Raw genomic sequence first — 12,844 nt, 5'->3', positions numbered from 1 at the left:
GGGTTGTGTTTTGCTGTAGCTAATCATATTAAATCCTGTGCAGGAGATATGTTGTGGGGATTTTTTTTTCTTCGTTCTTTGGTTTGTACCTAATGCTATGAGCAGCTCACAGTAGTTTGTCTTACCTTCTGCTCAGCTGACAATATTTGCACCCTCAGCAAAAAAAAATAACATCGGAGGCTATTTTGCCTGCTTTTGCTATTGGAGCCTGCCCGTCCTAGCTCCAATTCAACCCAAATCAGGAAAGGTCAAGCAAACCAGCATTTGCACATGTGAAGGCCACAACTTTCTGAAGTCCTGGCATGAGCAGTTATTTTCCTTGACACCAGTATGAGTTGCAGTGAAAGAGCTGCAGCTGTGATTGTAACTGGGAAAGCCCATCAGCCTCTGCCAGGCCCATGTTCCCAAAGTAAGAACCACCTTCTTGCCTTTTAAAACAGGCAGCAGCTTCTAATCAAGTGAATTGTCAGGCAATGTCAGGCTAAATGGATGTATGCAAATAGAAATACGCTTTTGCCACCTTATGCAGCTAACAGGCGGGGACTCTCCAGACAAGCCCTTACCCTCGTGCCTCTAACAGCAGCCTTTGTCTTTGACTGTCAGTCTGAAACCTTGCCCATTTGTTTAAATTTTCCTGGCAGCATCTGTAAGGAAGCAGGGTTTAGCAAGCAACCCATTTAGGACAATGGCCCCATTTGCACATCAGGCAAGACCACTGCTATTATTTTGGAAGAAATTTGTACAACACGCTAAATGAGCCATTAATTCTTAACCCATCCTGCCAACATAGACCTTCATAGTAACTGATACATAGTTCATCATGACATAAAACTATCACTCCATGGCACATATGTAGGTATCCATTTGGACAGAGAGTCCTTAGTGCTTTTTGTAGGAAAAAAAAAATGGATGAGGTTGAGTAAGGATTATAAAGTCATACAATTTAAGTGGATTATTTTGCTCCTGGTTTTATTCTGTAAGAGCAAACACGGTGTTCTGTCTAGGTCACTTGTTGGCTGCAGGCTAGCTGGGATTCCCAGGAGAAAAAGCACGTGAGAATGAAATGGAGGAAGCCCATTGCAGCCTGTGACTGCTCTTCTCGGGATGTACACGCTCTTTGACAATACAGGTTTTTGTCTCAGAGCTACTGTTATTAACTCAGATTATGTCAGCAATGCGGGTTTATAAGTAGTTTCACACAGGAAAGCATCTCTAGCCCTATCACCTGAAGGACTCTCCCAGTTCTGCATTTTCCTAATCCTTTCTGTCATGGCCACCTATTCCTGGACATAGGATGGCACAAATTTCAGGAAAGATTCCAGAAATCAGTACTTGTCTATGTGAAGCCCGTAGTCTCTTGAATGCCTGGGGTAAGTGATGGCTCTGCCAGACAACAGTAGGAGTTCACCATTATAACTGCATCCACGACTGCCACTGAAGCAGATTCTCAGACTAAGACAAGCCCAGGCTCACTTCCACAAATGAAGAACTACTATAAGTAAACAAAGAAACAAAGACTAAAAATACTGCTCCTTCCTAGCCGTTGTCATGTAAGGAAATCAGAGCACAAGGTACACCTTAATCTGAACTGGGGAGACTCAAACCCGTATCTCTGAGAGATGGTTTACACACCAAAACAGCTTAATATTCCACTGCATCCTTTCTGCCCTACCAGACTGAATCCAAAGGGATGGTTATAAGAATATATAACTCCTGTCAATAATAAGGCTGTATTCAGGATAAAACCAAAAAATGTGAGCGAACTGTGCAAATCTGACGTTTTTTCCTCTTTTTCTCCAGCACCTGCTATAGCTCAACAAGGCGCTAGCATCTACAAATCCAACATGAGCACGGGACCTGTGGTACCGAAGCTGAGCTGAGGTCTGGGAGAGTCCGCACTTCTCTCGGTGTGCTGGAGAGGGGCCTGTGGAAACGCAGTGCTGGATGCTAGGACTCCGCTAACTGCCGAGAACAAGCCGTAAATAAGGGGCAGGAAGGGAGATGACTGAATTTCAGAAGGACCGTTATCGCTGGATGTTCACAGCAAGCCTTGGAGGAAATGAAGGAAACAGCCAGGACCTGACTCACTGGGGATGGGTGTTTTACTTGCTGCTTGTATAAACTTACTTTCGTTCAGTTTCCAAGCTCAGTGTTGTTTCCATTCTTACGAGGCTTTTTCTTGCCATACACGCAGGTTTGCATCTGCTTGGAGGAAGGTATGGCTGCTAAACATGCCCAGGGAAGTTATTTGGTTTTCCAAGGAGCGAGGGCTCAAGGAGACGATTTTAGTTAATTTTAAGAAGACCCTTAGACCCCCGCCACAGTACTTCTGACATGTCAGCAGCTTAACTAAGAGTTACTAAAACTGCGAGGTTCTGTCCTGCTGTCTGCCTGGCTTTTTATGTTTACAGCTGTGTGTTTTGCATATAATAGAAGTTAAACCCAGAATAATGTCTGCTATGGAGTGGCGAGGACGAGACAACACAGGACTTGAGCTGGACGGGATGTTGACGAGGAGGATGTGCTGCTCTCTGTACTGCTTCCCACTAATGCTGGATCTCAACTTGCTGGGAGAGGATGCCCATGCTGTGGGATCTACTGGCCAAAAAACACTGACTCACTGTAGCTCACCGTCCTAAAGGAGAAGGGAGGGTATTCCCAGCACGGGACAGGGCCTCTCTTGCTCACACTGTGCAGCGCTCCAGATGTGCAGATGTTCTGAATATAAGAAAACCCATTCTTTTACCGTGAGGGTGGTTCAACTGGTCCAGGCTGCCCAGAGAGATTGTGGAGTCTCCATCTGTGGAGATATTAAAAACCTGACTGGACAGAGTCCTGGGCAGCCTGCTGCAGCTGACCCTGCTCTGAGCCAGATCTCCGGAGGTGTCGGCCAGCCTCAGCGATTCTATAGCACACCTATTCTTCGTTGACCTTTCCTCCATGCCACAGGCAGAAGCACCTGAATGGCAGCGCAGTAATTTTGCATGGGTCCACACAGAAGTTATGAGCCCAGTGTCCACCGAGTTAGGGAAGGAGAGCTTGGCCCACAGAAGAATATAGATATTGCGATACCAAGAGCTCCACATTATAACTTTTAGGCATTTCTTCACCATACGTAATGCATGAAGAATAGTTAGGCACTGAAACTTTCTGTGCAACGGGCAGGGAAGGCGAGGTACCTCAGGATATGATTCACAAAAGCAAATAGAAAGCTGCCTCTGCAGCTGTTGGAGGTGCCAAGGAAAGGGGTAAGGTTAAGCCCTTCTTAGACAATGCGCTGTCCTTTTCTGGATGACAGAGGTGCTGTTTTCCAGTCAGGATGCCCAACTCCAGCCCACTGCCAGTTGATAGGAATTTATAAAATGCAGTAGGAAGAGGCATCGCCTATTTATGTAATGTCCCAGAGGTCTGAGCACCAGCCCGAGAGAGACATGATCCAGAGCTGATTTCCCCAGTCTCTTGGCTTGTGGGAATTTGAAGCATCCCTTTCCTCTCCGTTGACTGTAAATGCAGTAATGTGGAACAGGAATCTCAACTGCAGAAGCTGATCCACTATGATGAAATAATTCAGCCACACAAACGCATAAAAGCATTAATTGAATCAGAAAGCAGCAGCAAGCACAAGTATGATTTTGTCGCTGGCTGGGTAGAGCTTTCAGTGTGCCGCTTCTGGAGTGAGTCTTCCCGTCTGGGAGACCCCGCACAGGTCATGCAGGGAAGGGAAGGTTGAGGATTGCCTGGGTGTGGGCTACAGGGCTTCTCCAGTTGTGGGGTCAAGCTCCCTATTCTCTTTTGCTGAACTCTTCAGAGCACATCCTGGAGGATATACACCTGCAAGCCTCATGAAATGATTAGGAAAAAAAGACTCAGCAAAGAGTTGGCACTGGGTATCAATTTGAGGAGACAGAAAATATAATATAGGTAATGCCTTAGTCACCTGTGTAGCATAATTCTTTGCTCACCTTGCATTCTTTGCGAGCAAAGATTGATACTGCAGTGAAGTGCATTCTCACATAAATCCTGTACTCCTTTAAGCAAATCCAGGCATCTATGCCGCAAATAATAAAACTGGGGGAGTGGAGAATCAAGCAACCTACTCTGTTTATTTTGCCATTGAATGAAAACCCCAAAATTTCTGAATTTGCCCCTTCTTCTATGGTCACACTAATCAGCTGTGTCAGGGTTTCCCTTTGCCCTGTTACTCCCAAGCACATGTTGTCTGGTATCTAGACGCCTTCCCCTTCTTTCCCTTTATTTAAGTCTTTTCTCTGCCAAGCTCTGTTCCACTCTCCTACGTGGGGGAAGTCTCCCTACAGGCTCTCTGCCCCTATCGCTACAGTCAGGCTGGCAGACAGGGACAGAATTTCCTTTACTGGGAACGGATATGCTGTCCCCTTTCAGTCCACAACAGACCACAGCAACCAGAGAAAGCTTTGATGCAGGCAGGGCTCCTCAGGATATTTACCTGTGTACCGAGGAGAGACAGGATGCTTGAGAATGGTAGCTGTGGATTCAGATTTTTAACACAACCTACAGAGTTTTTTCTACCCGCACCCCGCTCGATTTCTTGTGAATCCAGGTGTTTAATGCATTTACATTTATTTGACGGTCTCCGACGTAATCTTGGGATCCCTGAGGTCTGCTGCTGCAGAGGCAAAGCCCCGCCACGTGTAGCGAGGACGATTCTCCCGACACCCGGCGCTTTTCCTTAAAACCCCGGCTGCCTGTTGGGAGGAAATACAAAGCAGGAGGGTTCACGCACGCAAAGTTAAGGAGTTACCTGAAGGAGCGGGAAAACAAGAGACTCAGGTAACGAAGAGAAAAATTTAAAAAAAAAACACAAAAAAAACCAAAAAAAGGTAATAAAAAAGCTCTTCTGTTTCTTGAGCCAGTCCGGGTACCCGGGATCGGCGGGCCGGGCGTACCCGCTCTGCTTTTGCGCCCTGGAGGCAAAGCAACCGAGCGCTAAGCGCCTTCCCCCCCCCACCCCCCGCCAAACCCGGGGGAGACGCAGTTCTCACCCCCGTTGCAATTAAAAAAGAAGAGCAAAATACCTCACGCTGGGACGGGTCGGGGCGGGGGGCTGCGGCCGGCCGTGTCCAGGAGCCGGGTCCGTGTCCAGGAGCCGGGTCCGCGTCCAGCAGCCGCGGCCGGCTCCGCCGGTTCCCCCGGCGGCCCCTTCAGCGGCGGCTGCGCCCTACCCCGCGCCGTCGGAGCGCGGCCCGCTGCCGGCCGGGCTGAGCCCCGCACGCCAATCAGGGCGGCCCGCCTGCCTCCCTGTAGGTGTGCCCGGCTCACCTGGGAGCCTCGGCACTCATGACATACCTGCGGCCCCGCGGGCGGCGGGGAGACGGCGGCCGGCTGCCGAGCGGCGGGGGGCCGCGGAGGTAGCGGCGCTGCCGGGGAGGAGCGGAGCGGAGCGGAGCTGGGGGGGGGGAGCGGCGCTGGCCCCGGCCCGGCGATGGGAGGCCGGCGCAGGTAAGGGCGGCCCGGCGCGGCCCGGCCCGGCGGGAGCGGCGTTGCCGTGTTCCCGGGAGAAGGCGGGGTGAGGCGCGGGCCTGGCGCCGGATCCCCGCGGAGCCCGGGCCGGGCCGGAGGGGCGGCTGCCCCCCCTCACCGGGGGGGGGGGGGGGCCGGGGCGGCGGGCAGGGTCGGGGAGCGAGGCGGGAAGAAGGAGAGGGAGGGCTCCACCATTTTAGGACCCGAGGGGGACGGGGAGGAGGGATCTCCGGGGAAGGGAGCGCTCGCCCCTCCCGAGGCGGGACGGCGGGCCTGCTGCGCTCCTCCGCGGGGCCGGGCCCGCGGCGCACAGGTGTGGGTGCGCGGGGAGGGCCGCCGTCGGGACCCGCCGCCCCGGGGAACCGCTCCCGCCGGGGGCTGGCGGGGGGGGGGGGGGGGGGGAATGTGTGTGTGTGAGGTGGGGGGGACGGCGGCGGCGGCGTGAGCCCCGGCGGACCGCCGCCTCCCACAGCGGGGGCGGCGAAGGGGACGCCTCTCCGCCGGCCGCGGGGCAAGGCCCCGGGGGGGCCGCAGCCTTGGCGGCGGCCTGTGCGGGACGGCGAGGCGAGGCGCCCCGCCGGCAGCGCCCGTTCCCCCCCGCTCTCCTCCTCCTCCTCCTCCTGCTGCTGCTGCTGCCGGCAGCAGGTAGGGCCCGGAGCACAGGCCCGGTCGCAGGCTCAGCTGGCGGCAGCCGGGGAGTCTCTTCCCGCAGCAGCGGTGCCTCCCACGCAGGAGCCAGATCCCACGGTGTTCGCTGGGTTTTCGGCTCCCGCCGGGCCAGGGTCCGCGAGTCTCGGGGCTGTGCTTGGGTGAACTCTGGACACCTTGTTGTTTTCCTCCTGGCACTCTGCTGGCTGGCGCCTCGTGACTTTTATGGCCTGTCACGGAGGGAAGGCAGAGGAACGAAAGGCGAGATACCTGCGTGCTGCTCGCTTCCCGTCTCCTTCCCGCAGCCGCTTCGGAGCCCCAGCCGCTGCAGCAGCTCTGGTGGCAACCTCTGCGCCCCAAACAACCTGCCGGAGGGGCTTTCGAGCTCCCACGGCTCTGCCCTGACACATCCTCCCCCCCGCCGCCCCCGCCAGCACCCATGTTATCCTTGCGCTCGATGCTTCGTTTATTCCCGGAGGTTGGATAAGACCTGGATCAAACCTGGTAGGGAGTACAGGGGCAGGGAAGGAGGTCTGAGTTCCACTCATCTGTGTTGACTTGTTGCAGACTTTGCTAAGGAGCTGTTGGATGTGGATGCCGTTGGCCTCTCCTTGAGCTGCGTGCCCGTTCCTCTCTGACCAAGCCGCATCTGTAACATGGTGTTGGAGTTTTGTGACCTGATTCTCTGGGGCTTTGGAGTTTCTCGTAACCTAAAATGGCTTGTTGGAGATGGCTTGGATAAGGGCAGAGTCCTTTGAAAGGGTTGCACGGGAGGGAGGTGGCTTGCTTTGGAGGAATAATGTATGGGTGACCCAGATTTCAGAACTGCGACCGAATTGGGTGAGGAGGAGGCATCCATAAATCAGGCTCAAAGTTGTACCAAATATGAGTTCTTAATTCTCAATTACTGTTAATATTTGGAAAAGCTCAGCTGGCTTCTGCGTAGAATCTCATTTTGCCAACTCATGATTGAGGGCAGCATTTGTACTGTACTGCCTGTATAGTAGCCTAGTGATCTTGATAAATCTGTGAGGAGGGTTATATGGTGTAATTGCTAGTGACAACAGGCGACTAGGCTTGAGCTTGGTGCTCCCGCTGAAGCCCCCTGTTCGTGCTGTCTGAAACAGCGGGACTCGAATGCTTCCTCTGGGAACCTCTTGTGCATCCTGATAGGTTTTGCCAGTAAGAGTCTGTTCCCTGGGACCTCTATTTCATCCTCTTAACTTTAGATAGATGTTCTTGCTCCTGTTCTATTGTGTCTTCTCCTTTCTTACAGTTCACTTGTTTCAAGTGCTTTCTAGAGTTAAAGAGCCAAATTTTGCTATAGTTTTCTTTTTTTTTTTTTTTAACGTACTGTACTTTGGAGTCTGGTTTGAAGTGGGCTGGTTTATTTAATTAGTTTGTATTCATGCAAATTATGTTCACTCTCCATGGTTATTCCAGGCAAAATTTAAGAAACAACCTGCAAGGGATTTCAAATTCATAATTGGAATAATTTTTTTTTTCCCCATGAATATTTGATTCTAAGAATTATTATGCTTTCTGTCATCTGGTATCTTTCCAGTTTGATGTTGGCTACATAGTTAATGCTTAGCTAAATTATACATAGCTAGCTTATTTCAGTAGTCATGCCTGATAACTTTTGTAATTCCTTTCAGCTTTGCAGCTCCCCACTGAACTCTGGTTGTATCTTTTAATGAAGTACTTCGAAGTGTCTTCAGTGCAAGCGTAGTTGTGCTCTGTTGTTTCGGCACTTGGGCTGTACGGAGAGAAATTGTTTCCCTCTTCTGTGACGTGATCGTACAGTTGATGTTCCTGTTATCAGCCATTTGGGGACAGATGCCTTATTCTGACCCCTGGCTGGTATTTACATTCCCAGCTGGTTATCGCTGCATTGAATCCAAAATTCTATTAGAAAAGTACCCGGTCTTGATTTCAAGATACCAAGTGATAGACTGCACTGGTTCCCCAGGTAAATTATTCCAATGGCTGATTACGCTCGCTGATTTCTTATCTCAATCTGTCCAGCCTGGTTCCTAACCACAAAGTCTTGCTACAAATTTTCATGCCAGATTACAGAGCCTGTTGCTGCCAGGATGACACATTCCAGCAGAAAGATGGCCTATTGTACCGCAACCTTACAGTTGTTACCCATGCTAACCTCTTGCTTCTGGGAAGAGGCAATCGTGGAGCTGTAGTCATAGGGCGACTGGTATGATTTAGAGCAGCAGCTAAGTGCGCCTGGCTGCGGTGTCTGCGTGCATACAGGGCTTTCTGAGAAATGTAATTGAATAAGTTGCGTTGCTCAGAGTATGGCTTCACGTGGTGGTTAATCCAGCATAACTACAGGCTGCTGCTGAAGGAATGATCCACTTCTCATCCAGTCCTGACTGCAAGCTCCTGCTGCTCTGATTGGATCGGATCTAGTGACCAAGTGGCCTCAAATCAGTTCAGTCACTGCTCCAACTGAAAATTAACCCCCTTCCCTAAACAAAAAATTACGACTTTTGGATCTGGAAGTTGGATCAGCCTGCTCTGTGGCCAGGTGGTGCTAGGTCTGATGCGGAAGAGTAGCATGCCACTGGGCATGAGAAACGTGAAAAGGGACTACCTCTTTCAATAGCAGCCCCGTGCCTGTGCCGGATTAGACGCAAGAGGGAATTGTACTTTCAGTTCCTACGTTTCTGCGCGCGGATAAACAGGCTGTGGTCGCACAGATCCTCTCGGTGGGCACTGCCGTTGAAAGAAGCTGTCGTGCCTACATGTCGTCATCCACGTGGTTTCCCTGCCCTGGTCCCTTGTGAGACCACAGGCATGCCTATACTGCCAGAAGAGAAAGGGCAGTGTGGGGGTGGGAATAAGCAGGGCAGAGGATGGGACTCCTTTTGGCAAGCTGAAGGGCTTGTGAAACTAAGGCTCGAGATACAGGAATTGTCACAAGCACACCATACCTTAAATCTTAATGGAAGCTAATGTATTTTTTCACGTTCCCTTTGCAGCGGATGTGTGAGAATAGATGCCCTGATTTGCTCAGTAGCCCAGGTTAACTCCGTTGCATGACTTGGGAGAACTGGGTTTAGCCAAGACTGGGTTTAGGTCAGCTGCGTTTGTGTCTTTCGTCAGGAAGTGTGTGTTGGAGTTAGGCTTTGTGTGGGGAAGAGCATTTAATGTACAAAGAAGGTCTGTGCCTTGGCTGTGACGTACTGATACCTACAAAAGGTTCGGCAGTGCAGAAAAGTTGCCAGCTAATGTATTTGTGCATTCTAGATGTGAGGTTCTCAGTGGTTTTCAGTGCCTGAGCAAGGTGGGGTACCTTTTTGGGAAGGCTTCATTAATCTTGTCTCTTCCATTAACAAGCGACTCCAGCTTTCTTGCTCTTCTAGTGGAATTAGTTTGCTGGGACAAAATCCATTCTCCATCTATTGTTTTAAACACCATTCCTTCAAGTGCGACACTGAACACTGCAGGGAACGTGGAACTGAGCCTGTGGTGGAGACTCGTTTTGAACTCATGGTTTGGGAGTTGGATTACAGCTAGATGAAGTCAAAGAAGAAATTCCCATGACTTTAGTACAAGTTCAGTAGAAGGTCACGGGGAGGGCTATTGGTTTTGATAGTGGGAAAAATTTAGAAGGGGGGAAGTTGATTACCGTGACATGTGTACAAATGTACGTATGTAAATAGACACACATATGTAAATGTATACAAAATAGAGGGTGTTCTGATGCTAGAAGAGGTTGGGGAGGAGTGGCTATAGAAATTGTAATTGGATAGTATACAAGAAGTGAACTGAAGTGGGAGGAAGCGCATGAACCTGCTGCTCAGAGAATGCTGCCTTAAAGCAGAGCTGGCCATAAATTAGCTTCCTGAGAATGTATCCTATTTGCAGTAAGTCACGTAGAAGTGTGCGATGTTCAGATGTCGAACTACCTCTTTGTAGTCTCAAACTGAACATCTAGCTGCACGCAGGTGCTCAGCGTGAGGTCCGCTGCCCATGGCCTTGCTGGCGCTCAGAGTGCGTTCAGCACCGGAGTTCCTGCTGCTGATCATACCCAAAACTTCCCAAATCCTTACCTGCGTCAGGCTGACGTGGATCCTACTGGGCACCACAAGCTTGGTGGTCCCCTGAGTGTGCCAGCCGTGGGCAGAGCGGAGTCATACGCTGGTGAGCAGACCCAGCCTTGCACAGGGTGTGACTGGAGAAGAGGTGAGGAACAGCTGCTGCTTCATCGACGAATCCAACAGTAGAGTTTATGGATCCAAAATACACCCCTCTAGAGGGAGGGGATTAGGATCCTGGTCGTGTCAGGGCACGATTCGTTCAGATCGCAGAAGCCCGGAGATAATCGGGGACGTGTGGCGCAAGGCTGGGTTACAAGCAGACCTGTAACCTGTTGGACGTGCTCGTTGTTCACAGCTGCCGCAAGGTGGCTGCAATGGCTATGCTTGCATATTCACTTTTAATAAAAATAGATGCCCAGATCAGTGTTAAACTAACACATACACCACTAGTGGGAGGAGGGGCAGCAAGAAGAAGATGCTTTGCCCACAGTGTTGCTGGGCAGCTACAAAAAATAAGCTTGTGTAAGCTTTATGGTGTGTGTGTGTGTGTGCTTTATACTCACAAAAATTTACAGGTGTAATGATCAAAAGTGCCTACATGTATTCTTTGAATAGCATAAATCTTAACTGGGCCCTTATGTCTTTACTACAGATTCTTGTCCTGTGAGGAGGTGCTAGCGGAAACTTTGTAAAAGTACACCAGTAAGAGTATAGCTTTGCTGGTATACTTCATTTCATAGGAGAAGGAAGAATGCCATAGCTACACCAGCACCTAGCAAAGCCTCGATGCTGTAGCTGTGTCTTTAGTGGGCCTAGTCTCTAGGTAAAATCCTTTTGGCATGCATTAAGCCTGAGCTTCTGTTCAGACGCAGAAATTTTACTGTAGGTATTCCATAATGCAGGTGTCCGAGGGTAACTCTAGACCTATGAAATGTAATCTGGCTGCAACATTTGAGTCAATCTCCTTTCTGAAGTACTCTGAGATAGCTATCTGTTTTTACAGGCGAGGACTGTCAGGTTGATAGCAGTGAAGTTGAGAAGGTGCGGCGTGTATCTATTTTCCCTCTGTTGCTGGCTTTATAGGAGAAGAGATGTTCCGAGGATACTGCCAGCCCTGCAGGAGAGGGACAGTGTCTCACTGCGCAGTATTTAGAATGGTGAGGATTCAGTCCCGATTGTTGGTATTGCAGATGGCTCGAATAACTCTTCCCATTGTTTGTTGCTTCTCTGCATCTCTCTTTTTCTGTAACTGACTTTGCGCCTGGAGATATTTCAGGCTTAAGTCTGAGTACAATATAGTTGATGGATCTTATGGGTGTTTTTAGAATGATGTACTTCTCTCTCCCTTCTTTAACCCTCCCCAGGAAAGGTGTTTTCTCCTGGAAAGGCATGTTTTGGGTATAGGCCAGAAGAGGCTCAGGATGGGCAGTGGGGGTAGCACTGAGAAGGCTTAATACAGCACACAACCCTGTCAAGACTCTATGCTGTGACAAACCGTGGAGCAGAGAGAGGATGCTGTGGGGAGACAGGCAAGAAGAAGTGGGAGTATCCCTATTTTTATAGCAAATTATGGGTCATGGCGTGTTTTCCTAAATGTGCAAGTGACTGAGAGGGATGGGTTTACCCCTCAAGTCGCCCAGTAATTTCTGAACAACGTCCTGTGCTGTGTTGAAGGATGGGAGGTGCATTACTACACTGTTGCTCTCCTCCTCATCCCCGGGCACCACTGGGAAGAGCGAATGTTCTCTTAGTGCACAGGGAGGGGACTGAAAAGGGAAGCTATAAGGTGTTCCTGTAGGCACAGGCTCAACACTGCTCATTTCAGTCTGAGTGCTGTGCCACCTGGGAAGGGAGTCTTCCTCTGACATTGCTCGTGCAGCCCACCTTATCTTCCTGCCCCTGCGCAATGAGTAAACCGAGCTGTTTCATTTCAGAGAGGTGCAGAGAAAGGAAGATGAGCAATTTGGACGTATGCTGGAGCAATGAAATGCGCCTTATCCTGGAAGAGCAAGGCCAGGCATGCAAGTTATGTCACTGTAGTGTGTGCTCTGACCAGTCACAAGGGAGGGTCAGGGCCATAAAAAGCAGCCTAAAATTGTGGCTGCATGTATAGAAAATTCACGACAGCTGAGCTGCCCAGTGGCTGTTATCAAACATACCAAAGCCATTTTTCCTTTGTTCTGTACAGTGTCATTTTTACCTATTCAGCTGCTGAGTGTGTAATAATAGTGATACCAAAGGCATGAAAATAGGCATCTGAGTGTAAAAGGGGAAAAATGGATTGACTCTGACTCTTATAGTCATAGCAAAATGACTTTAAAAAAGAACAAGAAAAGATGAGATGTGCTGCATTGCATGCGGAATGAAAACTGGCATGAACAGAAATCTCAAGTTCAGCAAGGCAGTATGGAAGAAAATCTGCCCTGAAAGGTATTATGTTTTACTAGAAGGTTGCCTTTGAAAAGTTAATTTAAAAGATGGCATTGTACAAAGTTTGGTTGTGACAATGGAAAAGGGTAAACAAAGTGCATTTAAATAATAAAAAATGTACTAACAGATGCAGGACCTAAATACAGAAGTGTTGAGGTAAGCACGTGCAAAAACACCAACTTGGTTTTAAAGAATGGTTTGGTAGA

The 12,844-nt window shown here is 49.8% G+C and overlaps 2 protein-coding genes across 2 annotated transcripts in view; one reads left to right on the top strand and one right to left on the bottom strand.

Moving 5' to 3' along the window:
- Positions 1-952: 952 nt before the first annotated feature.
- LOC115352785 (basic proline-rich protein-like) lies at positions 953-6,588 on the bottom strand. Its single transcript, XM_041118211.1, has 3 exons — positions 6,513-6,588; positions 5,326-6,175; positions 953-4,724 (listed from the first exon to the last, which is right to left on the bottom strand). The coding sequence occupies exons 1-3, from the start codon at positions 6,586-6,588 to the stop codon at positions 4,709-4,711; spliced, it is 942 nt and encodes a 313-aa protein (XP_040974145.1). The 3' UTR covers positions 953-4,708.
- ARHGEF5 (Rho guanine nucleotide exchange factor 5) overlaps positions 5,178-12,844 on the top strand; it is a 37,155-nt gene continuing 29,488 nt past the window's right edge. Inside the window, exon 1 of the mRNA XM_030040587.2 lies at positions 5,178-5,478. The gene's annotated coding sequence lies outside the window, so the exon portion shown is untranslated. The remainder of the gene's footprint in view (positions 5,479-12,844) is intronic.

Source organism: Aquila chrysaetos, chromosome 17 (assembly GCF_900496995.4).
Source record: "Aquila chrysaetos chrysaetos chromosome 17, bAquChr1.4, whole genome shotgun sequence".
NCBI lineage: Eukaryota > Metazoa > Chordata > Aves > Accipitriformes > Accipitridae > Aquila > Aquila chrysaetos.
This window is presented reverse-complemented; position numbering and strand designations above follow the sequence as displayed.